This window comes from Anolis sagrei, chromosome 2 (genome assembly GCF_037176765.1).
Source record: "Anolis sagrei isolate rAnoSag1 chromosome 2, rAnoSag1.mat, whole genome shotgun sequence".
Taxonomy (NCBI): Eukaryota; Metazoa; Chordata; class Lepidosauria; order Squamata; family Dactyloidae; genus Anolis; species Anolis sagrei.
The window spans coordinates 169,703,914-169,730,142 of NC_090022.1; the positions used below are offsets into that span (position 1 = coordinate 169,703,914).

Here is a 26,229-nt window from a genome sequence, read left to right on the forward strand (position 1 = left end):
TTGGGATAATTTGTGATTTTGGACAGTTGCTTGGCTGTAGCCTTGTAGCAGTTGATCACGTATGGTTGTGTAGTTTTTCACTGTATATATTGAAAAAATCCAATTGTGTGCTTTGTTTCCTTTCTTGAATAAAAATGACTCTTAACCTTGCTTTCCCTCACGTTTTAGTCTGACGAAGCCTGTTGGTCAAACCAAAAGCTTACACACCTTTGCATTGCCTGAGGCATTGTCGATTCAGCATTTCTTGTTGTTGCATGCCTTCAAGATGTTTCAAGTAGAGGGTGACCCTGAGGCAACCCTATCGTGAGTTTCTTGGGGGGAAAATATGTTCAGAGATGGCCTTTGGCTTCTTCAGCCTGGATCTACAGGTCCCTGTATCCCAGGTTCTGATTCCAGATTATCTGCTTTGAATTGGATTATATGAGTCTACACTGCCAGGCAATCTGGGATAAGCAGATAATCTGGGATCAGACCTGAGATATAGGGCAGTGTAGATCTAGCCTCAGAGGCTGAGTTAATGCAATTTGCCAAAGATCACCCAATGGGTTTCCATGGCCAGAAGGATTCAAATCCTGGCCTCAAGACTCCCAGTCTAATGATCAAATCACTCCATCATGCTTGCTCCCAATGATGACCCAGGCTTCTGAATGAAAAGAGGTACAAAAACTCCTCTTTAGCACAGTTGAGGACTTCTGGATATGGCCATCTGTCGGGAGTGCTTTGATTGTTTGTTTCTGCATGGTAGAATGGAATTGATCTAGGTGACCTTTGGGGTCCCTTCCAACTCTATGGACCTCATCAGATTAGAACAGTGGGTCCCAACCTTGGGTCCTCCATGTGTTTTGGACTTCAGCTCCCACAATTCCTAACAGCTTGGGGACCTTGGCACACCTAGCCCCCATGAGCCTCTCTACATCCTGGTGCAGTTTGGAGGAGGATGGACCATGGATAATGGGACTTGAAGTACCTCCACTCACTTCCCGAGACTGCTGCGACCCTCATCCAATGACTGATCAAGACCAAACTTGGCACACAGTGCCCCCATGACCCAATCTACATCCTGGTGCAGTTTGGAGGAGGATGGACCATGGATGATGGGACTTGAAGTACCTCCATGCAATTCTGGAGACTGCTGCAACCCTCATCCAATGACTGATCAAGACCAAACTTGGCACACAGGGCCCCATGACCCACTCTACATCCTGGTGCAGTTTGGAGGAGGATGGACCATGGACCATGGGACTTGCAGTACCTTCACTAACTCCCTGAGAGGACTGCGAGCCACATAAATAACTGATAAAGACCAACCTTGGCACACTATGCCTTTCTCAAATAACTCGGGCACCGCCAAGGTTGTGAACCACTAACCTAGAATTAGTATAAAGCACATGTGTATAACTCAAGACTCTTAGGCCGAATCTGGGCCCGTCATATAATTTTATGTGGCCCTCCAGATGCTGGACTACCACCCTTGTCTTCCTCTTCCTTAGACATTACTAGAGCTGATGGGAGTCGTGATACAGTAACCCCTGCAAGACTGCAGTTCGTTCTGCTATAGTTAGGAGAGTGAGGATTGGATACAAGGCTTCTGGTTATGGTGCCTGACTTCAAAGCCTTTAACCTTTTCCTAACCTCAGGGCCACAGGGGCTGTTGGATTGCAATTCCCATCATCCCCAATCCGCAGTAACAACATTTGTAATTTTTCTGTCCCTCGCCTAAAAGTGTGCTTTCCTGTTTAATTGTGTGGCACTCACTTTGAAATTAGTTGTTATTCTTCAAAAACTTGGTTTTTTTTTGTGGCTGACACAAACTGTGTTGAATTGGTTGAGGCTTGATGAGATATTCATCGAAAAGCTATAGCAAAATGTGCTGCAGGAAGTCCCGCAGAAACAAAATTTTCGAGGTTTAATAAACTTTTGTCCATATTTTATTGATATAACCCATTAGGAAATGACATTTATAACCCAGGAAGAAAAAAATTATGTTACTGGGGCCCACACAGCTGAATAAAATCCCCCATTTTCTGCTTTGAACTGGAATACATCTTCCTCCTCTTCCTCCTCTTCCTCCTCTTCTTCCTCCTCCTCCTCCTCCTCTTCTTCCTCCTCCTCCTCCTCCTCCTCCTCCTCTTCTTCTTCTTCTTCCCCTCCTCCTCCTCTTCTTCTTCCTCCTCCTCCTCCTCCTCCTCCTCCTCTTCTTCTTCCTCCTCCTCCTCCTCTTCTTCTTCCTCCTCCTCTTCCTCTTCTTCCTCCTCCTCCTCCTCTTCTTCTTCCTTCTCCTCCTCCTCCTCCTCCTCTTCTTCTTCTTCTTCTTCTTCTTCTTCTTCTTCTTCTTCTATGCACACTGTACATGTCTTATTTGTAGTGCAAAAAGCACTTTAAAACAATACAATAATTAAAATGAAGAACAGTTTTAACAAATATAAACTTATTAGTATTTCAGTGGGAAGTGTGGGCCTGCTTTTGAATGATGAGATAGGATTGTTGTTGTGTGCTTTCAAGTCGTTTCAGACTTAGGTTGACCCTGAGCGAGGGCCAAGTAAAAGACCTTGGAGGGACGTATCTGGCCCCCGGGCCTTAGTTTGTATGACTTTCCTGGATCTAGACACTATACTCCTATAAAGGCGACTGGACTCTGTACCCGACTATTTCCATCAGTGCCTCGAAACCGTTACTGGATGGCTGCGTGCCAGCAGGTTGAGGGTGAATCCAGTAAAGATGGAGATCCTATGGCTGGGTCGACCAGGCAGTGGGGACATCCAGCTGCCTACCCTGGATGGCGAGGCACTACGCCCATCATTATTGGTAAAGAGCCTGGGAGTCCTTTTGGACCCTCTGCTGACGATGGAGGCCCAGGTCTCCGCCGTTAGCAGAACCGCCTTCTTTCATCTGCGGCAGGGTAGACAGTTGGCCCCCTCCCTGTCCAGGGACGACCTAGCTACGGTGATACAGGCCACGGTCATCTCAAGACAGGACTACTGTAACGCCCTCTACATTGGCCTTCCTCTGTCGGTGATCCGGAAGCTCAAGTTGGTACAAAACGCAGCTGCTCGGCTTCTTGCGGGAATTCCGATGAGATGCCACATAACACCAATCTCCCTATAGCTGCATTGGTTACCAATTGAGCACTGGATCACTTTCAAAGTGATGGTAGGGCATTTGGTGGGGACGCGAGACAGGGCCTTTTCTGTGGTGGCCCCCCGACTCTGGAACACCCTCCCCAAAGATCTTAGACAGGTCCCTACATTGGCAGTCTTTAGAAAGAACTTGAAGACCTGGCTGTTCCGATGTGCCTTCCCAGAATAGGAAATCTCCAATACCAAGTCCCAGAAGCACTTTATTAAAACTAAGATTGCTGCACTCTGCACACTGCACTTACCCTATAATCCTTACATATCATCTGTCACATCAGCACTTTTAACCTTGTACCCATTACTCTGGCCTGGCCCAGTTTTATAGTGTCTTGATGTATTGTTATTGCTTGTTGTTTAATGTTGCTTTAACTGTTTTTAATTTGTTTTAGGGGTTGTATTGTTATGTTGTGTTTTGAGGCTTGGCCTTTGTAAGCTGCATCGAGTCCTTCGGGAGATGCTAGCGGGGTACAAATAAAGTTAATAATAATAATAATAATAATAATGGTACTCACCTTGAAGGCCTTGCATGGTCTGGGGCCGATGTACCTGAGGGACCGCCTCACCCCCTACCAACCCCAGAGATCCCTCCGTTCTGAGGACCAAGATCTATTGGAAATTCCCAGTGTCAAGACCTTGCATCTAACAGCAACCAGACGCAGAGCCTTCACAGCAGTGGCACCATCACTCTGGAATATTCTGCCACCTGAAGTCCGTGCCTTGCGGGACTTACCAGCTTTCCGCAGGGCATGTAAGACATACCTGTTTCGACAGGCCTTTGATTTTTGATATTGCTGTTTTTAAATTGTTTTAAATTGTTGTTCGATTTTAGCCTGTTCTTGTAAGCCGCTCCGAGCCCCAGGAGAGTGGCGGCATATAAGTTCGAATAATAAATAAAAAAATAAAAAAATTCCATCCAGCCTGTGTCAGCTTTGTTTAGCATCCCTTCCACCATGTGTCTCAATTGATTCGCCTCATAATAGCTTTTGATTTCGGGTAGTCCTAGTCCTCCTTCTTTCTGTAGTTTGTACTAGTAGCATTTATTTATTATTATTATTTTCCCATTGTTACAAAATTTATTTGTGTTGGCTCATTGTTGTCTACAAGGACCTTTTTCCAGATTATCTGCTTTGAACTGGATTATATGAGTCTACACTGCCATATAATCCAGCTCAAAGCAGATCATCTCCATTGTACAGGGCAGTGCAGAAGGGGACTGTGACACCCTGATTGCCCTGGAGTTGACAGGCGCCTCCCTAAAGGACCAAGCTCAGAATTCAGCACAGGATTTAAAGGGGCCGCTGCACTCTTCCTTCCTTCTCTGCTCCTGCTGGAAGGACCTGGGAGCGGTGCCTGGGGTTTGGGGCCCATCGCTGGGAGGCGACAAAGTCCTTTTTCCCAGCCGGGGTCGCAGATTCCTGCATTCCAAAGCAGGGGAGGAATCCCAGGGAGGGAGGGAACCCAGTGAGGTTCAACTTTGGGCGAGACGGCGGTCCCAAGCAAGGAGCTCAGCTTCGTGGGCAGGACGCGAGTGGGTGGTTTGGCAGAGGAACACCCTCACCCCCCATCCCCGCCTCCTCCTCCTCCTCCTCCAGCCCAGGCTCGCTTGCTTCTCCATCACTCTGCTTCGGAAAATGCAGCAAAGCCTCGACGGGACGCCTCCGTGGGCAACGCGAGAGATTCCATCCCCAGTGGGTTTCAATCGCTGTGTTTTCCTTCCTGCCTCCCTCCAGCTGGTAAGTGATGGGAGGGGTTTGGTGGGCAAAGGGGAAGGGTGCATCTGCACTCTATAGTACAGTGTGACAGCCCTTGAACTGCCACAGTTCAGGGAGTTCAGGTTCAGGGATCTTGGGAGTGCTAGTTTGACGAGGCACCAGTACTCTTTGGCAGGGAAAGCTACAGACTATGAAGAACTACATGTCCCATGGTTCCCTAACACTGAGCCATGGCATAGAATCATAGAATCCTAGAGTTGGAAGAGACCTCATGGGCCATCCAGTCCAACCCCCTGCCAAGAAGCAGGAATATTGCATTCAAATCACCCCTGACAGATGGCCATCCAGCCTCTGTTTAAAAGCTTCCAAAGAAGGAGCCTCCACCACACTCCGGGGCAGAGAGTTCCACTGCTGAACTGCTCTCACAGTCAGGAAGTGCTTCCTCATGTTCAGATGGAATCTTCTCTCTTGTAGTTTGAAGCCATTGTTTCGTGTCCTAGTCTCCAAGGAAGCAGAAAACAAGCTTGCTCCCTCCTCCCTGTGGCTTCCTCTCACATATTTATACATGGCTATCATATCTCCTCTCAGCCTTCTCTTCTTCAAGCTAAACAGGCCCAGCTCCTTAAGCCGCTCTTCATAGGGCTTGTTTTCTAGACCCTTGATCATTGTAGTCGCCCTCCTCTGTAGATTCTTATCATTCAGTTCAACGCAGATAATGTGGATCGAAAAACATAACTACACTATGTAACAAAATGTGAAAGTTCGATTTCCTGTTTAATTGTGTGGAACTTAGTTGTTGTAGGTTTTTTCGGGCTATACGGCCCTGTTCAAGAGGCATTCTCTCCTGACGTTTCTCCTGCATCTATGGCAAGCATCCTCAGAGGTTGTGAGGTCTCACAAACCTCACAACCCATTACGCAAAGTAAGCATTTGCAGTATAGTTGATTTTGCCCAGGGGCGCTTTTGAGGCACTCTTGGGGGAAAATAGACCTTGACAAATGTGAACAGTGGTAGAGTTTGGGGAAAATAGAGCTTGACATTTGGGAGTTGTAGTTACTGGGATGTATAGTTCACCTACAATCAAAGAGCATTCTGAACTCCACCAGTGATGGAATTGAACCAAATATGGCACACAGAACTCCCACGACGAACAGAAAATATATATCAGTGATTGGTTGGGGGGGGGGGGCGCCAAAATATGTTTGCTTACCATTGAAAATTACCTAGGGCCGCCTCTGCATACTCCACAACCTCTGAGGATGCTTGCCATAGATGCAGGCGAAATGTCAGGAGAGAATGCCTCTAAAACATGACCATATAGCCCGAAAGAACCTATGACAACCCAGTGATTCCAGCCATGAAAGCCTTCGACAATACATTGTGTGGCACTTACTTTGAAGGTAGTTGTTATACTCCAGAAACTTCGTTTTTGTGCCCGCCACAAACTATGTTGAATTGGTTGAGGCTTGATGAGATATTTACTGAAAAACAATAGCAAAATGTGCTGCACGATGTCCCGCAAAAACAAAGTTTGTGAATGTATTGTCGAAGGCTTTCATGGCCGGAATCACTGGGTTGTTGTAGGTTTTTTCGGGCTATATGGCCATGTTCTAGAGGCATTTTCTCCTGAAGTTTCGCCTGCATCTATGGCAAGCATCCTCAGAGGCAGTGAGGTCTGTTGGAAGTAGGAAAATGGGTTTATATATCTGTGGAATGACCAGGGTGGGACAAAGAACTCTTGTCTGTTGGAGCGAGGTGTGAATGTTTCAACTGACCACCTTGATTAGCATTTAATGACTTGGAAGTGCCTGGGGGAATCTTTTGTTGAGAGGTGATTTGATGTGCCTGTTTGTGAAGTTTAATCAACTTTTTCCATATTTGTTTGATAGAACCAATTACAAACCCAGGAACAAAAGTCGTGTTACATAGTGTCCTTCCGCACAGCCATATAACTCAGAATATCAAGGCAGATAATCCACAAGATCTGCTTTGAACTGGATTATCCACACTGTCATATAATCCAGTTCAATGTGGATTTTCTACAGTTGTGTGGAAAGGGCCCTAGTGTGCTATGGCAGTGCAGATCCAGCCTGAGCAAAGTGAAGACCTTGAAGACCTTGAAACTTACCAAGGCTGCACAGGGTCAAACTCTTGAATCTCTAACCCAGAGCTTTCCAAACCGTTTATGTTTTTAGACTAGGATTCCTTAAACTTTTTCTACTCATGACCACTTTTGCTCAAGAAATTTTTACATGACCCTAGGTATATATAAAAGCTATAAAATCAAATATTCACTGATAATAACTCAGCATTTACAAGGTTGATTTTCCTTTTTGTGGCGTACAGCTGAAGCATCTTCTGCCAATTCCACTGTAAACACTGTGTATTGTTGCAAATAGATTTGTGCAAATGGGTGGCGTTCAGAAGTCTTTGACTGTTTCCAAATGTTTTGTGATCCCAACATTGACCTAAAGGAACCCCACTTGGGGTCGGGATCCACAGTTTAAGAAGCAGCGTCATTTTGCTATAGTTGTTCCTACTTAATGGCAAATAATAATAATAATAATAATAATAATAAATCACACAGTCCTAGATGCTTGGGAAGTGTTCGACTTGTGATTTTATGATACAAAATCCAGCATATAGATCTCGTTTGCTGTGACAGACTGTGCTTTTGTGTCAATAATAATAATAATAATAATAATCTTTATTTATACCCCCCCACCATCTCCCCGATGGAGACTCGGGGCGGCTTACATGAGGCCAAGCCCAAACAACAAATTACAGCAGAGTAAAACCGAAAATGCAAACAATAAACAACAACATCATAATTACATAGAACATGTGAATACATCTATATAAATAAAAATGTAATGTTCGTTTGTGGGATTAACAGAACTCAAAAACCACTGGACGAATTGATACCAAATTTGGGCACAAGACACCTAACATCCCAATGTATGTCCTTCACTAAAAAAAAAAAATTGATTTTGTCATTTGGGAATTGTCATTGCTGGGATTTATAGTTTACCTACAATCAAAGAGCATTCTGAACTCCACCAATGATGGAATTGGGCCAAACTTAGCACAAAGGGCTCCCATGACCAACAGAAAAAACTGGAAGGGTTTGGTGGACATTGACCTTGAGTTTGGAAATTGTAGTTCACCCACATCCAGAGAGCACTGTGGACTCAAACAACGATGGATCTGGACCAAACTTGGCACAAATATTCCATATGCCCAAATATGAACACAGATGGAGTTTGGAGGAAATAGACCTTGACATTTGGGAGTTGTAGTTGCTGGGATTTATAATTCACTTACAATCAAAGAGCATTCTGAACTCCACTAATGATGGAATTGAACCAAACATGGCATACAGGACTTCCATGACCAACAGAACACACTGGAATGGTTTGGTGGGCATTGACCTTGAGTTTGGGAGTTGTAGTTCACCTACATCCAGAGAGCACTGTGGACTAAAACAATGATGGATCTGGACCAAACTTGACACAAAGATTCCATATGCCCAAATATGAACACAGATGGAGTTTGGAGGAAATAGACCTTGACATTTGGGAGTTGTAGTTGCTGGGATTTATAGTTCACCTACAATCAAAGAGCATTCCAAACTCCACCAATGATGGAATTGAACCAAACATGGCATACAGGACTTCCATGACCAACAGCAACATTATGCAGCAACACAAAAACATGTCCGAATATACAGTTTGGAAAGTTCTGCCCTAGATATAATCGTCCCCCCCCCACCCCCCACGCCCCGTGCAGACCAGGAATAAGGAAAGAGTGACCCTCCAGATGTGGTCAGTTTGCAGCTCTCATTAACCTTAGCCAGGATAAACAGGGGGCAGGAATCATGAGAGTTGCAATCTGGCAAGAAGAGCAAGTTATGGGGTTGCTGTCAGGACGTGAGAAAGGATCTTATGGGAGGGTTGGGCCTTGAGGAAGAATCTGATGGTGAGAAAGAGGCCCCAAAAAAACACCCACATCAGTTTTTTTGGCAGCATGTTCCAAGCAGCAAGGCAGAACATCCTTTCTCCTTCCCCAAAGTTACCTGTAGAAGCAGGTAGCCCAACCTTGGTGGATGCTTTTTAAAAGAACAGAGCAGTGCCAAGAGAGGCAGAAATAGTTCCTAACCCTCCCTGGGTTCTTCTTCCCTTCTGGTTTTGTACAACTTACCCAGATCTAACATTCCCCAACTTTTACCCAGGACCACAAAGTGTTTTTTTGCACAAAATGTAGTAGGAAGTGTAGTTAACAGGGGCAATAAATAGTTCAGACAGCCGCAGGGCACATTGACTCATAGCAGCCCTGCAACTTGCAAAGTGGAGCATGCTGAAGGATAAAAGGTCCCTTGGCCCTGCCTCTGCTTGTCCAGTTCCTTTCAAGCTCCAAGATATACAAGGGGTTGCTCAGCTGTCATGTTCGGGGACAAAAGACCTGCCAAAGGCTTTGCCCAGAAGCTGAGTCATCTGGCTAGGAGACAATTCCCTGGTGGTGTGTCTGGCTTCTGTCTTCTTTTCATGCCCTCCTACATTCAATTGCTAGGTGGTACTTTCTTTTGTTTTGTTCATGCCCCAACAACAATATGGCGTGCCAGCAACAAAGCTGGCTCCTCTATCCGGATCCCTCATATCCACATGCACACCCTGCAAAGGTGAAAAAGATTGTTGCACTTGTCTTGGAGAGTGCAAAACCACTCAGTTATTTATTTTATTTATCGTGTCAGGAGCAAGCCAAACAGTTGTATTGCATTTTTAACAAAACATATTTATTTATTTTATTTATTTATTTACTACGCTTATATACCGCAATTCTCAGCCTAATGGCGACTCATTGCGGTGTGCAACATAGAAAAACAGGTGCGAAATACAAACATAGTGAAAAATAATCCGCAGTACATCATTATCAAAACATCTCATCAAAAACATCAACATTATTACAAAGCCATTCCGAGTCGTCTCATCGTCAAGTTCACAATCCGATACCATTTCCGTTGTTCCATTCCTATGGTCAAGTTACCAGTCATTGCACTTTTATTCAAATGCCTTCTTAAACAGCCAGGTCTTTAGCTTCCTGCGGAATATCAACAGGGACAGCCTGATGTCTACGGGAAGGGTGTTCCACAGCCGAGGAGCCACCACCGAGAAGGCCCTATCTCTCGTCCCCGCCAGCCGTGCCTGTGACACAGGCGGGATCGAGAGCAGGGCCTCCCCGGAAGATCTCAAAGTCCTCGTGGGCTCATAGGCCGAGAGGCGGTCAGTTAGGTATCTTGGGCCGGAACCGTTTAGGGCTTTATAGGCCAATGCCAGCACCTTGAATTGAGCCCGGTAGCAGATTGGCAGCCAGTGGAGCTGGTACAGCAGGGGGGTTGTATGCTCCCTGCGCCCCGCTCCTGTTAGTATCATGGCTGCCGCACGTTGGACCAGTTGGAGCTTCCGGGCCGTCTTCAAGGGCAACCCCACGTAGAGAGCGTTGCAGTAGTCTAAACCACGTAGAGAGCGTTGCAGTAGTGTAACCAGAGCGTGGACTACCGTGGCCAAACATACAAACAAACAAAACACAAAATTTGCAAACTTGGTAGTTGATTAAATGTCCTTTGACAATATCTGCTTTGAACTGGGTTTATTTATTTATCTATTGTGTCAGGAGCGAACCAAAACAGTTGTATTGCATTTAAAACAAACAAGCAAAACACAAAGTTTGCAGACTTGGTATTCTGTTAAATGTCCTTTGACCAGTAGCTGGCCACTTGGAGTGCCTCTGGTGTTACTTTAAGAAGGTCCTCCATTGTGCATGTAGCAGGGCTCAGGTTGCATTGCAGTAGGTGGTCTGTAGTCTGCTCTTCTCCAGACTCGCATATCGTGGATTCCACTTTGTAGCCCCATTTCTTAAGGTTGGCTCTGCGTCTCGTGGTACCAGAGCGCAGTCTGTTCAGCACCTTCCAAGTTGGCCAGTTTTCTGTGTGCCCGGGGTGGGGGGAGGGGTCTCTCATTTGGTATCAGCCATTGATTGAGGTTCTGGGTTTGAGCCTGCCACTTTTGGACTCTCGCTTGCTGAGGTGTTTCAGCGAGTGTCTCTCTAGATCTAAGAAAACTATTTCTTGATTTAAGTTGTTGACATGCTGGCTGATACCCAAACAGTGGATGAGCTGGAGATAGAATCATAGAATCATAGAATCAAAGAGTTGGAAGAGACCTCATGGGCTATCCAGTCCAATCCCCTGCCAAGAAGCAGGAATATTGCATTCAAATCACCCCTGACAGATGGCCATCCAGCCTCTGTTTAAAAGCTTCCAAAGAAGAAGCCTCCACCACACTCTGGGGCAGAGAGTTCCACTGCTGAACAGCTCTCACAGTCAGGAAGTTCTTCCTCATGTTCAGATGGAATCTCCTCTCTTGTAGTTTGAAGCCATTGTTCCGCATCCTAGTCTCCAGGTAAGCAGAAAACAAGCTTGCTCCCTCCTCCCTGTGACTTCCTCTCACATATTTATACATGGCTATCTCCTCTCAGCCTTCTCTTCTTCAGGCTAAACATGACCAGCTCTTTGAGCCGCTCTTCATAGGGCTTGTTCTCCAGACCCTTGATCATTTTAGTCGCCCTCCTCTGGACACATTCCAGTTTGTTAATATCTCTCTTGAATTGTGGTGCCCAGAATTGGACACAATATTCCATGTGTGGTCTAACCAAGGCAGAATAGAGGGGTAGCATGACTTCCCTAGATCTAGACATTATGCTCCTATTGACGCAGGCCAAAATCCCATTGGCTTTTTTTGCCGCCACATGACTTTGTTGGCTCATGTTTAACTTGCTGTCCAGAAGGTTGAGAGGGTACATGAGAGCTATGTTAAAATATTTGAAAGGATGTCACATTGAGGAGAGAGCAAGCTTCTTTTCTTCTGCTCTGAAGATCAATGGATTCGAACTGCAGGGAAAGAGTTTTCCCATATAATAATAATAATAATAATAATAATAATAATAATCACAATCATAATCATAATCATAATACTTTATTTGTACCCCGCTACCATCTCCCCAAGGGACTTGGTGTGGCTTACATGAGGCCGAGCCCGAACACAACAGTACAAACAAAACAACAACAGTACAAGCAATTAAAAAAAACATAGACAATAAAATATACAACATTATCAATAAGACAACACACAATTAAAAACAGTGGGAAGGCCAAATGTAAAGTTAAAATTGGAAGTAATGCTGGGACATGGATGAAAAGGTGATAGTGGTGGTTGTGGAAGGGCGTACGAGCAGACCTAAAAATGTAAAGTGCTTTGGAGGACAAAGTGTTATGGGGTCATTATTCCGGGAAGGCACACTGGAACAGCCACATCTTCAAGTTCCTCCTGAAGACTGCCAGAGTCGGGGCCTGTCTGATGTCTTTAGGGAGAGAGTTCCAGAGTCGAGGGGCCACCAACGAAAAGGCCTCTCTCGTCCCCACCAATCGTGCCTGCTAGGCTGGTGGGACCAAGAGCAGGGCCTCTCCGGATGATCGAAGGGATCGTGTGGGTTCGTATACAAAGATGCAGTCACGCAGGTAGCCAGGTCCCAAACCGTTCAGGGCTTTGTAGGTAAGAACCTGCACCTTGAATTGGGTCTGGTAAATGAATGGCAGCCAGTGGAGCTCCTTGAACAGGAGGGAAGACCGCTCCCTGTAAGGTGCCCCAGTTAACAACCTAGCTGCCGCCCGTTGGATCATCTGAAATTTCTGGGCCGTTTTCAACATAAACATTAGGGTAACGGTAAGAGTTGTTTGACAGTGGAATGCACTGCTGCCTTGGAGTGTTGTGGAGTCTCCTTCTTTAGATGGCTGCATGGCCATCCATCAATGCAGTTTACACAATGCAGGTCATCACAACAATAAACAGTTAAAACACATCAAATACAACAACAAAATCAACAATTATTATCAAATTCATAACGCCTGAATGGCAGAAGGGGCTGGACTGGATGGTCTTCGGGGTGCCTTCCAACTCTAGTTTTCCCTAAAGCCCCAGATGCCTTTTCTGGGATTTCAGAAAGGCATTTCCCCACCATGTTTGATCAATGCCAGCTGGTATCTTTGGAGTCGCGGAGCTCTGCAGGTTACCCTTCCCAGCCTGGGAATCTTTCCCCATCTCCTCTCACACGTCCCTCTGTGAAGCTCCTTTGTCTCTGCCATCTCTCAGAAATGACCCTACCTTGAACCCAGTGGCACAGATTGATTGCACTGCTTTTGCCTCCCTTAAAAATGGAGGGGAGAGGAAAATGGAAATGTTCACCAATTATTTTTCTCTTGCATGGGAATGCATTGATGCCAGAAGAAATGAGTGTGTCTGGGAGGCATGCATGTGTGCCATGGGGTTTGACTATAATCCGTTTCAGCTGGTATATAGGCAGTCCCCAAGTGATAGACATCTGACTTACAAACGACTCCCAGTTAAGAACAAGGGTTGAGACAACAGGAAGTGAGAAAAATCTACCTCTTGGAAGGGAAATTCACTCCTGGAAGCGTTATCATGGGGAAAAAGTGTCTCCACTGAAGTTTTATCTCCAAACCTTGTTTCTACAACATGCATTTTTTTCCAAAACCCAATTATCACAGGAACTGGAGCTGATAGAGGGAGCTCATCCGAGGAGAGGCGGATGAGCTCCCTCTATCAGCTCCAGCTCCTCATGCGGGGACACGAGAGAAGCCTCCCACAAGGATGATAAAACATCAAAAGCATCCGGGCGTCCCCTGGGCAACGTCCTTGCAGACGGCCAATTCTCTCACAACAGGAGCAACTTGCAGTTTCTCAGGTCACTCCTGACACGACCAAAAAAAAAAGAAAAAAAGGGAAAAAAGTGAGGTGAAATCTTCCAAAAAGAGGGCACAGATAGCAAAACAAATACCACATGGGGGTCAACCCTTGCGTACCGTAAGCTTTCCAAAGTTTCTCTCTCTCTCTCTCTCTCTGGCTAGAGCAGTGGTTCTCAACCTTCCTAGTGCCGTGACCCCTTAGTAAAGGTCCTCTCATTGTGGTGACCCCCAGCCATAATGTTATTTTTGTTGCTATTTCTTTAATTTTGCTACTGTTATGAATCATAATATAAATATCTGATATGCAGGATGTATTTTCATTCACTGGACCAAATTTGACACAAATACCCGATACGCCCAAATTTGAATACTGGTGGGGTTGGAGGGGATTGATTTTGTCATTTGGGAATTTTGGAGTTGCTGGGATTTATAGTTCACCTAAAATCAAAGAGCCCTTTGAACTCCACCAGTGATGGAATTGAATCAAACTTGGCACACAGAATTCCCATGGCCAAGAGAAATACTGGGAGAGTCTGGTGGACACTGATCTTCAGTTTTTGGAGTTGTAGTTCACCTACATCACTGTGGACTCAAACAGTGATGGATCTTGATAATCACAGATAATCAATATGACCAAATGTGGCACAGATAATCAATATGACCAAATGTGAACACTGGTAGAGTTTGGAGAAAATAGACCTTGCTATTTGGGAGTTGTAGTTGTTGGGATTCATAGTTCACCCACAATGAAATAGCATTCTGAACCCCATCAATGATAGAATTGGACCAAACTTCCCACACAGAACACCCATGACAAAGAGAAAATACTATGTTTTCGGATGGTCTTTGGTGACCCCTCTGACACCCCCTCGCGACCCCCACAGGGGTCCCGACCCCCAGGTTGAGAAACACTGGGCTAGAGGTACACTTAAAATGTACCTGTTCTGACTTACAATCAAATTCAGCTTAAGAACAAACCTAAAGAATCTTATCTGTAACTTGAACATATTTTGGACTATCTGTTTATTCCTGTTCTTTACCTAAAACTTGAAAAAGTAAAGAGGTAGATAGATAAGATACATAGATACTAGGCATGGTTAGGTCCAGTCGGAATCTTTGCAATTCGGAATACATTTGGAAAAATTACCTTTTTGAAGTGATTTTGAACTTTTTTAGGAAACCGGAAGTCCCTTTGCCCTTCCAAAGCTAGTCTCACCATTTTTCTTCCGACTCAGGAAGTGAGTCGGAAATTATTCTGGTCCCTGGCCTCGGCTCAAGCCAGAGAAGCCTGTTTTAAACCAGGGAAGGCTGAATTTCCTCCCTTTGCTTTCCTCGCTTTTGGCTCAAGCCAGAGAAGCCAGTTTTAAACCGGAGGAAGGAATTTCCTCCACTTGCTTTTCCACACTCCTGGAGTAAAACAACTACTTTCAAAGTAAAGACAACCCAATGAAACAGGAAATAACACTTTCAAACCATTAACAAAAGGATTTGGAAGTCTCAGAAGTTTTGAAAAATTTTGAACATTTTTTTCTGTGAAAATCAGAATTGACTTTAGAATTGAACCACCGGCGCCCCCTACATCCAAAACGAGTTTTGAACCTTTTTTTGGATCAAACAAGTCTAATAGATACATATATAGAGTAGACAAACAGACAGACAAGACAGAACTACCATTCTCATCATCATCTTGTTCGTAACTTGTCTGAACTTTTGTTGGCATGTTGGGCTTTGCACTCAAGGAAAGTCAAAGGTTTTGTCAGGAAAAAAATGAATTCCTTTGGCTGGCCATCTGTTAGGGGTTTTTTGATTATGATTTTTCTGAATGGTAGCGGATTCGTCTAGATCAGTGGTTTCCATCTACGAACCCACACAACTTCTTTGATCTTCTGGAGAGGCTCTTCTTTCGCTCCCGCCTGCATCACAAGTGCAACTCATGGGGACGAGAGAGAGGGCCTTCTCTGTGGTGGCCCCCGGCTCTGGAATTCACTCCCCAGAGATATTAGGCAAGCCCCCAAGCTGGCAATCTTCAGGAGGAACCTGAAAACCTTATTCCAACGTGCCTTCAATGATTGAATGTAAGATAGTCCCTGACCAAATTTTGCATAAAATGACCTCAGAAGCACTGGTTCGTGCAATTAAATCCTTCCTCATCCCAGATCCCTCTTCCCGATAATTTACATTGCCCAATCTCCCAGTGTTTTAAAATTTTGTCCTTGAATTTGGCCCTGCCCAGTGTAATCTTGTGTGTTTTTATATTGCTGTGTTGCTTATTATATTGGTTTTGCATTCTATGTTTTTTTTATTTTCTAGTTTTGTTATGCTTTTGTGTTATATTGTGTTTACTGTATTGATGAGTGTGGCTTCATGTAAGCCACCCCGAGTCCCCCTGGGGGAGATGGAGCGAGGTATAAATAAATTATTATTATTATTATTATTGCTATTATTATTATTATTATTATTAGTAGTAGTAGTAGTGTCCCCTGTCATGCGTTGCTGTGGCCCAGTCTGGTGATCTGGTATTGAGAAAGTGTTGGTTTCTAATATATGTAATTTCTTTATGCTTGTGAGTAAACAGTATTTCTTGTTGTTTCTTTGTCAGTGTTGATGTGGAGAGTGTCTGGTTTGCTTACTCTGGAACATGCAACATATCATTGTCCTTCTTTAAGGGTCTCTTTCAAACCTATGATACTATACCTGTGTGTGTGAGAGAGAATCATATTTATCTATCTATATTTATGACTGGATGGCTCTTTGTCATGAGGGCTCTGATTACATTTTCTTGCCCTGGTGAAGAGAGTTGGTCTGGATGGCCTTAAGTATTTTCTGTTGGTCATGGGGGTTCTGTGTGGGAGGTTTGCCCCATTTCTGTCGTTTGTGGGTTTCAGAATGCTCTTTAATTGTAGTGAACTATAAATCCCAGTAACTACAACTCCCAAATGTCAAGGTCTATTTCCTCCAAACTCCATCTGTGTTCATATTTGGGCATATGGAATATTTGTGCCAAGTTTGGTCCAGATTCATCATTGTTTGAGTCCACAGTGCTCTCTGGATGTAGGTGAACTACAATACCCAAACTCAAGTTCAATGCCCACCACACCATTCCAGTGTGTTCTGTTGGTCATGGAAGTCCAGTGTGTTCTGTTGGTCATGGAAGCCGTGTTTGGTTCAATTCCATCATTGGTGGAGTTCAGAATGCTCTTTGATTGTAGGTGAACTATAAATTCCAGCAAATGTCAAGGTCTATTTCCTTTAAACTCCATCTGTGTTCATATTTGGGCATATGGAATATTCATGCCAAGTTTGGTCCAGATCCATCATTGTTTGAGTCCACAGTGCTCTCTGGATGTGGGTGAACTATAATTCCCAAACTCAAGGTCAATGTCCACCAAACCCTTCCAGTTTTTTCTGTTGGTCATGGGAGCCCTGTGTGCTAAGTTTGGCCCAATTCCATCATTGGTGGAGTTCAGAATGCTCTTTGATTGTAGGTAAACTATAAATCCCAGCAACGACAATTCCCAAATGACAAAATCAATGTTTTTGAGTGGAGGACATACATTGGGTTGTTAGGTGTCCTGTGTCCAAATTTGGTGTCAATTCCCCCAGTGATTTTTGAGTTCTGATGGTATCACAAACGAACATTACATTTTTATTTATATAGATTAGTATTATATTTGCCTGAAGATGACAGCATCTTCTGTTGCTCATTATGGCAACAACAGTCATGGATGTTTTAAGTCAATGGAATCTCTTCAAGGAGAAGTTAAATTGGGGAATGTTTCTTGAAATGTGTGTGTTTGCCAGAATCCCCAGCTTAGTGTGGGTGTGTGGTGCTTTGATGTGGCTTTGGAGCCAGTGCTGGGAAGACAACATTGTGGAGGAGTATTCTGTATGGGAAACTCTTGGGAACATGACGAGACTCGCCAGGAGTGACGGTGGTCTTAGGAAAAGTGTTGTGTTGCCAGCCTGGCAGAGGTAGGGCACTCTGTGGGAATACGCAGAACTCTGGGCCCCTCTGTGCCCAGCTATTCTTTGCTTCATTTCTGCAAGGCAGCTGTCACTCCAGATTCCCTTCTGGGACACAGAAGTTGTGGTTGATGTTGTTCATTGTTAATTGTTGTCATGCCTGCTTTACAGTGCCGCTTTGAATAAGATACCTCCAGGAGCCCTCTGCTCAGGATTTTTTGATCTATGCCATCCCTCTGTATTGGCCTCTTGCTTCCGTTCTACTACATTCCAGTTTCCCCAAAATCTTTTCCAATTACACTATGTAACACAATTTTTGTTCCTAGAATCCTAGAATCATATAATCATAGAGCTGGAAGAGGCCTCATGGGTCATCCAGTCCAACCCCCTGCCAAGAAGCTTACTTCCTTACTTACCTACTTACTTACTTACTTACTTACTTACCTACTTACTTACTTAGGCGATCCCTCGTCGTCTGAGGATGATGGTCCTCCAAGTTCGGTGTCCTGGGGGTGGGTTCGTAGGTGGCTGTGGAGCCCTATTCTTGATCTGTATCTTCTTCCGCAGTGAGAGCATTGGTTTCCAGGTGGGAGGCGGTCTCGGTCGGGGTTGGCATGATGCGCCTTCCTCTTGGCACATTTCTCTCTTTCACCCTCTATTCGTGCCTCTTCAAATTCTGCAGCACTGCTGGTCACAGCTGACCTCCAGCTGGAGCGCTCAAGGGCCAGGGCTTCCCAGTTCTCAGCGTCTATGCCAGAGTTTTTAAGGCTAGCTTTGAGCCCATCTTTAAATTTCTTTTCCTGTCCAGCAACATTCCGTTTTCCGTTCTTGAGTTCGGAGTAGAGCAACTGCTTTGGGAGACGGTGGTCAGGCATCCGGACAACGTGGCCGGTCCAGCTGAGTTGATGGCGGAGGACCATTGCTTCGATACTGGTGGTCTTTGCTTCTTCCATCATGCTGACGTTTGTCCGCCTGTCTTCCCAAGAGATTATCAGGATTTTCCTTCTAATCTGGGCAGTCTGTCTTTACCTCTGTTGGCGTGGAGCCCCTGCACCCGGTACCAACTGCTTCTGGCTTCCGCGAGTGACCCTTACCAAGCAGAGCTTTGTAGACTTCCAGGGGAAAAGGAGTTCAGGTTTCGGTGATGGCTGACTGAAGTCCCTCAGCAAAGGAGCTGTAAGGCTGTATAATCCTCAGCCAAGCTATGGGACCTTTCTCCCCGGCCACGCTGTAATGCTGTATATCTCCCGGCCAAGCCGTAGAGCTGTATATCTCCAGCAAAGCTGTTTTTTTTTTTTTTTGGTCGTGTCAGGAGCAATCGCTCCTGTTGTGAGAGAATTAGCCATCTGCAAGGACGTTGCCCTGGGGACGCCTGGATGATTTTTGATGTTTTATCATCCTTGTGGGAGGCTTCTCTCATGTCCCCGTATGAGGAGCTGGAGCTAATAGAGGGAGCTCATCCGCCTCTCCCTGGATTCGAACCTGCGACCTGTCGGTCTTCAGTCCTGCCGGCACAGTGCTTTAACCCACTGCACCACCGGGGGCTCCTTGGCAAAGCTGTAGGGCTGTATAACCCCAGCCAAGCTGTAGAAGATGAAGCTTTCTACAGGAGCTCTTACTTTTATGTCCTGCATGAAAGGCTTCTCTGTGTGGACTAACCCAAAATGGCTCCTATTCCCTCCAAAACCCAAAAGGGGGCGGGACCAGGGAACCTAACGATCATTGACAGGTGGCTTGCCCTATGATTGCAGCCAAAAGAAGCCAGCTATCTGCAGAGTCCCTGAAACTTAGGACTACAACAAACATTCAATGCAAAGCAAACAAAATTGGAGCTCCTGGTCCAGCTGTACCTGCACAGTATATATATATATATATATATATATATATATATATATATATATACACACACACACACACACACACACACACACACACACACACAGAGTGACTGGTGTTACACTTAAAAATGTATCTGTTCCAACTTACATACAAATTCAACTTAAGAACAAACCTACAAAACCTATCTTGTCTGTAACTTTGAGATTGCCTGTGTGGGGCAAAAGAGATAAAACTTCAAAAAAAAAAAGGCATATAATGTGCTACCTGGGCAACCCAAGACAGCAGAAACACCCTCTTGCAACAACTTCTGGAGAGAGGTTTGGCACCTTTCCCTTTTCAGCTTGCCGATATCTACTTCCCATGAATCGGCTGGCAGTCTGAGTCTCTGGGTGCCTGCTGTGTGCGTTTTTTGTCTTTGTGTGAGCTGGGCAGCAGTCTCTCAGCTCCCCCTCCGCAACCTGTAAGCCGGGCAACAATCTGCCCCCCCCCCCCAACCTGTGGGGCCAGCCAGACAACAAGCATCCATGACCTGAGGCCTTTTGTGTTGCAAATCACTTGCCAAAGTTCTCTGGCCAGGCTGTCTTTAGAGAAGTCTTTTGTTCAAATTCTTTTTCCACCCCCACCCCCGCCCCCACCTTGGGGACTGCTCTCAGAGTTTGTTGGGGACTGAAATCAGTGCTGAATTGCCAGTATTAGGATTGATCCACCACCATTTTGTTGCATTTCTCTGAATCCCATCTGCATTTTCTTTTCCTCCCTGTGTGTGTTTGAGATGGATGTTGCGCATTTTAATGTTCTTTCACTCGTGCACTTTTTGTCACTGAGTAAATTTGTTTTTGCATATCTCCCCCCATCAGATACATTACTTACTTGGGTGACCCCTCATTGGATGAGTAGGATAGTCTTCCAGGATCAGTATTCTTGTGGATCCGTAGGTGATTGTGGAGCCCTATTCTTGCTTCATCTTCTCCCGCAGTGAGGGCATTGGTTTCCCGGTGGAAGGCGGTCCCGGTTGGAGTTGGCTTGATGCGCCTTCCTCTTGGCACGTTTCTCTCTTTCACCCTCCATTCATGCCTCTTCAAATTCTGCAGCACTGCTGGTCACAGCTGACCTCCAGCTGGAGCGCTCAAGGGCCAGGGCTTCCCAGTTCTCAGCGTCTATGCCAGAGTTTTTAAGGCTAGCTTTGAGCCCATCTTTAAATTTCTTTTCCTGTCCAGCAACATTCCGTTTTCCGTTCTTGAGTTCGGAGTAGAGCAACTGCTTTGGGAGACGGTGGTCAGGCATCCGGACAACGTGGCCAGTCCAGTGGAGTTGATGGCGGAGGACCATCGCTTCAATGCTGGTGGTCTTTGCTTCTTCTTCCAGCACTCTGACATTTGTCCGCTTGTCTTCCCAGGAGATTTGCAGGATTTTCCGGAGGCAGCGCTGATGGAATCATTCCAGGAGTTGCACGTAACGTCAGTAGACAGTCCACGTTTTGCAGGCATATAGCAGGGTTGGGAGGACAATAGCTTTATAAACAAGCACCTTGGTATCCCTACGGATGTCCCAGTCCTCAAACACTCTCTGCTTCATTCGGAAAAATGCTGCACTCGCAGAGCTCAGGCGGTGTTGTATTTCGGTGTCAATGTTGACTTTGGTGGAGAGGTGGCTGCCAAGGTAGCGGAAATTGTCAACATTTTCTAATGTTACACCATTAAGCTGTATCTCTGGCATTGGAGAGGGGTTGGCTGGGGACTGCACTTTGGTTTTCTCGATGTTCAATGACAGGCCAGGCTTCTCATATGCTTCTGCAAAGGTGTTTAGCGTGACTTGTAGATCTTCTGAATGCGCACAGACGACATTGTCATCAGCATACAGGAGTTCTATAACAGATGTTGTTGTAACCTTGGTTTTGGCTTTCAGTCTGCTGAGGTTAAACAGATACATATAGTTTTAGCCACTGCATTTTAAAATATGTGCATTGACATGTGTGCATGTTGTTTCTCTCATTTGACTTGTAAACCTTGCAGATGTGGGAAATTTCAAGGCAAAGTGTGCACCTCCTGACAACGAGCCTTAACAGGCACCACCGGACTACTCTCTTAAACGAGATTGTTGAAATTAATGCAATTATTTTCCATTCTTAGTCTGCTTAACTTCATGAGATCCCCCACTGTTTTTTCATCTTGGTACTCTTAAGGTGATGTCTCAGTTGAAAGCCTTGGACTTGGATATTCTGCTTTTGGGGAGATGGTACTGAACTTTTGTGTTGTTTTGTTGTCCTGCCGAGATGTCTAGCGTTGTGTGGCTCCTCTGTCTGCTGCATTTTCTAGATCTGGGAGCACAGATAACTATCCTATATGGAGTCAGACCATGGGTCCCTCTACCTCAGTATTGTCATTGCTGAGTGGAAGCTACTCTCCCAAAATTTTCCAAGCCCTGCCTAGTTTGTTTGCTTGTTTGTTGTTTTTTTATCGTGTCAGGAGCAACTTGAGAAACTGCAAGTCGCTTCTGGTGTGGGAGAATTGGCCGTCTGCAAGGACGTTGCCCAGGGGACGCCTGGATGTTTTGATGGTTTATCATCCTTGTGGGAGGCTTCTCTCATGTCCTCGCATGAGGAGCTGGAGCTGATAGAGAGAGCTCATCCGCCCTCTTCCCGGATTCGAACCTGCGACCTGTCAGTCTTCAGTCCTGCCGGCACAAGGGTTTAACCCACTGCGCCACCGGTGATCCATGGTGTTTCCATGGTCCTGACTCTGCTTGTTTCAGGATCACATTAAATCTGTCATGTTGGAGTGTGCCTTCAAATTGCATCTGACATGTGGTAACCCTACTGTAGGGCTTTCTTTACATGTTTTGTTCAGAAAAGGCTACTACTTTTGCTTTGAGCTGAGGCTGAGACAGTGTGGGGATTGCAGTGTGGTCCCTGCTAAAATATGTAGTTCTCCAGTCTTTAGCATTGCCACCCCAAACTACAAATCCCAGAATTTCATGGCATTGGACATGGCAGTTAAAGTGGTATAAAACTGAATTAGTTCTGCAGATTAGAAAAACCCTATTACATTCATGGGGCTCTATACATTGACAGATGACTTGAAGGCATACACACACCCCAGACTGGAGAGAGTCATGAGTTAGAAAACATATCTGTGATCTATCTTTTATGAAAGGAAATCCAGGTTCTGTTCTGATGGCATTCTTTGAAAACACTGAATCTCATTTGGATCTGATTTTGCTTTGTGATTTGCAAATCCTGTAAACTTATATTGATTTCTTGCTGTATTTATAGGTTCCCTCTGGACTGATGGATCAGAATACAGAGCCTTCTAGAATTGTGGCGTCTTCTTCCAAATCCAAACTGAGAGTGGTAAACCAACTGCTTGCAAAATAATTTCCTCGGTGAAACATTATCCCCTTTCCTTGGAAAAAAGTCGGAGTATAATATAAGAGAGGTACAGCATGAGGAGAAGGACTTTGTACCCCTGCATGGACTAAAAGGAAAGGGCAAAAGGGCCCAGTGGAATGGGATCCATCAGCATGGAGTCTTTAACTTACTCGGCGCAATTCTATCGGGAGTACCACAATAACAACATAATTTCCCTGCACTACAACTACACTGGGAAGCTCCAGGCTAGCAAGTACAAGGGCAGCCTCAAGGCAGATGCTATTGTCTTCCTGGTAGTGTGTGCGTTCATTGTGGTTGAAAACTTAGTGGTCCTGCTGGCCATCTGGAGGAACAAGAAGTTCCACTCGCCTATGTACTACCTGATTGGGAATCTCACCCTCTCGGACTTGCTGGCCGGAGTGGCCTACACAGCCAATATCATCATGTCTGGACCCAACACCCTCAAACTGACTCCAGTTCAGTGGTTTCTGAGAGAAGGTGGTGTCTTTGTCACACTGGCGGCATCTGTCCTAAGCCTGCTCGCCATTGCCATCGAGCGGCACATCACCATGGTCCGCATGAGGCTTTACCAGGGGGACAAGAAAGGGCGGATGTTCTTGTTGGTGGGAGCCAGCTGGCTGGCCTCTGTTTTGCTCGGGGTGCTGCCCATCCTGGGCTGGAACTGCATCGAAAGCCTTCCCGAGTGCTCAACAGTGCTGCCCCTCTACTCCAAGCATTACGTCCTCTTCTGCATCACTATCTTCCTGGTGATCCTAATTTCCATTGTGGTGCTGTATGCCCGCATCTACCGCATGGTCAAGTTCAACGGGCAGCGCCTGGGCAGCCTCCGGAAGGGCATGCTCAAGAAATCCCAGAAGTACATGGCCCTGCTAAAGACGGTGACCATTGTGGTGGGCACTTTCATTGCCTGCTGGCTCCCTCTCTTCCTCCTGCTGCTGCTGGATGTTGCATGCCAGGCACAGGCGTGTAGCCTGCTGTACAAGGCAGACTATTTCCTGGGCCTGGCTATGATCAACTCCCTTCTCAATCCCATCATTTACACCCTGACAAGCAAGGACATGAGAAGAGCCATTTTCAAGTTGCTCTGCTGCCTCCTGGCGGTTTCTCCTGGAATGGAGGATAGACAAGCCAAGCGCTTCGGTTTCCCAATTCTGGAAGGCAGCACCAGCAAATCGGAGCGCTCTTCCCACCAGCAAGAGGGGCTTCATACTAGCCTGTCAATTGGGAATGGCCCCCCTGCAGCCATCAAAGCACTGGTGCTAAAAGCCACCCACTGAAATCTTGTGTCTGCTCAAGGCATCGGCACTGGGACATGGGCAGCCAGGAAAGCAGAGTGCAAGAAGTACGAGTCCCACTTTGGTTGGGAGTCAAAGACTTTGGGAATTGCTAGTAGCAGATCCTGAAGGAGGCCAAAATGGAGCTAGCGTGGGGATGGTGGAGAAACTGTGGAATAGACAGGCAACACAGGCAAAACTCAAAAGATGGCCAAGGAGAAATTGGCTGTTGCTCAGGCAAGGACTTCAACCAGACCCAGAAGCTTTTACTATCCGGCCCCTGTATCAATAAGGATATGTTCATTGACTTGCCATGAAAACAGGAAACCATTGATATAGTAAACTGTTTTTGAAATTTATGATGTTTGACAGAAGTTACCACAAAGTCACCCTCAAGGACCTAGGAAATTCCTAGAGAGGTTTCCCCCCAAGGAGTTTGCTAGGCCCTTCAGGGTGACTCAGTGGTATCTTCTGATGGAAGCATACTATAGAAACTGCCAGGATGGCCTAAAATAGGATATAATAGCCTCCAAGCGCGACGGCACAGTGCTAAGAAATAATTTAAATCAGGGCCTTTTAGAGTCAAGTCTCTTACTCACATCCATCTGGTAGAAACTCTGATGGCCGAATGAAAAAGAAAGGAAGCACTCCCCTCCTGCAGGAAGAGGTGGAGCCAAACAGTACTGATTGCCAGCTATAAGTAACCAATCCATACAACTATACATAAGCAGGGTAAAAGGGGCAGGATTAAGCATGATACAACAGTTTAAATCTTGCAACTAACAGTTCTAGGTGACGCCACTCGCGCTGTCACAACAGGATTATTTGACAATCTAGGAAGCAAATATCTCACCAGGCTCCTACTTTCTGAAGTTTTCAATAGTCCACCTGTCCAGTCTTTCGGAAACCAGGTATGCAAAACCAGAAGGTTGCAAAGCATTGGTCCTTGCTAGAACTAGCTGGCTAGGCAGTGCTCGGGAGAGTGATGAACACATAAGATGAGTGGAAGGTACCGGCCTTCTTAGGATATCATCCCATGAGTGGAGGGAAAGTGGGGGAAAGTGAACAGTCTTATCATATTCCCTCCCATCTTCCCCTGTTTTGTGGGATGGCTAGCCCAGTGGATTTGGCCACAGCTTCCCATACTTATTGGAGTATTGTCCTGTGCTCTAAATGGGGCTGACCTTTAAGAGTTTGGAAGTGACGGCTAGTGCAACATGTAGTAAGCAGACTGCTGTGTCTTGTGTCCTGTGGGCATCTAGCACTAGACCAGACCAGCTGTGCTGCCTTATTTCCAAGCTCAGTTTAAAGAGTTGCTTTTAAACTGGTAAATAGCTTGAGGTCAGGATATCTTAAGGGCTGTATTTTCCCATGTGACTCTGCCCATATTCTTTTCACACCCAGACCTCTTGCATGTCCCAGCACCCATGTTGACAAATATACAAGAAATTACTTTTCCTGGAGCAGCACCCTCCCAGCCATCCCTATGGGAAGTCAGGCTGGCTCTGTCCTTGTTAGGCTTCTGAAGGTTATCAGAAAGCCTGCAACTAGGTTAGGCCATCAACTTTGAAAATGTTATTTACTATTTTTTTAAATTGTCATTTCTATTGTTTTTATATTGTGTTTTTACATTGTACTGTGGAAGCCTCAGTGGGCACAAGAGTCATTTATAAACCTTTCTAAAAAATAAATATGAAGATGCTATTACAATTCATGTCTTTTGGTGGTCAAAATCATTTCAGTCCCATGCATCATCATCATCATCATATTTAATTACTTATTAATCGCCCTCCATCCAAGAATGCTCTAGGCGATTTACAGCTAAATTGTAAAAGATAAAATACATACATACAGAATTAAAAAATTAACAGAGATCGAATGCTCTCATAAAAAGCCAGGTCTTAAGTGCTAGAGTAAAAGGCCCTAAGTCACGCATGGCTCTCATGTAGGGCGGCAAGGAATTCCATAAGGCAGGGCCAGAAATAGAAAAAGCCCTGCGTCTGGTCCTTTCCAATTACACTTCTCTAGGACCCGGTATATGGAGTAAGTTGCGTTGGGCTGGTCGTTGTGACCTCCGATGATGGGAGGAGAGGCAGTCCCT

The 26,229-nt window shown here is 45.5% G+C and overlaps 1 protein-coding gene across 1 annotated transcript; it reads left to right on the forward strand.

Moving 5' to 3' along the window:
* The first annotated feature begins 4,447 nt into the window (after positions 1–4,447).
* Positions 4,448–25,838, forward strand: S1PR5 (sphingosine-1-phosphate receptor 5). Its single transcript, XM_060763501.2, has 2 exons — positions 4,448–4,867; positions 22,738–25,838. Exon 2 carries the CDS (start codon positions 22,971–22,973, stop codon positions 24,129–24,131), a length of 1,161 nt encoding a protein of 386 aa, XP_060619484.1. The 5' UTR covers positions 4,448–4,867; positions 22,738–22,970; the 3' UTR covers positions 24,132–25,838.
* The last annotated feature ends 391 nt before the right edge of the window (positions 25,839–26,229 follow it).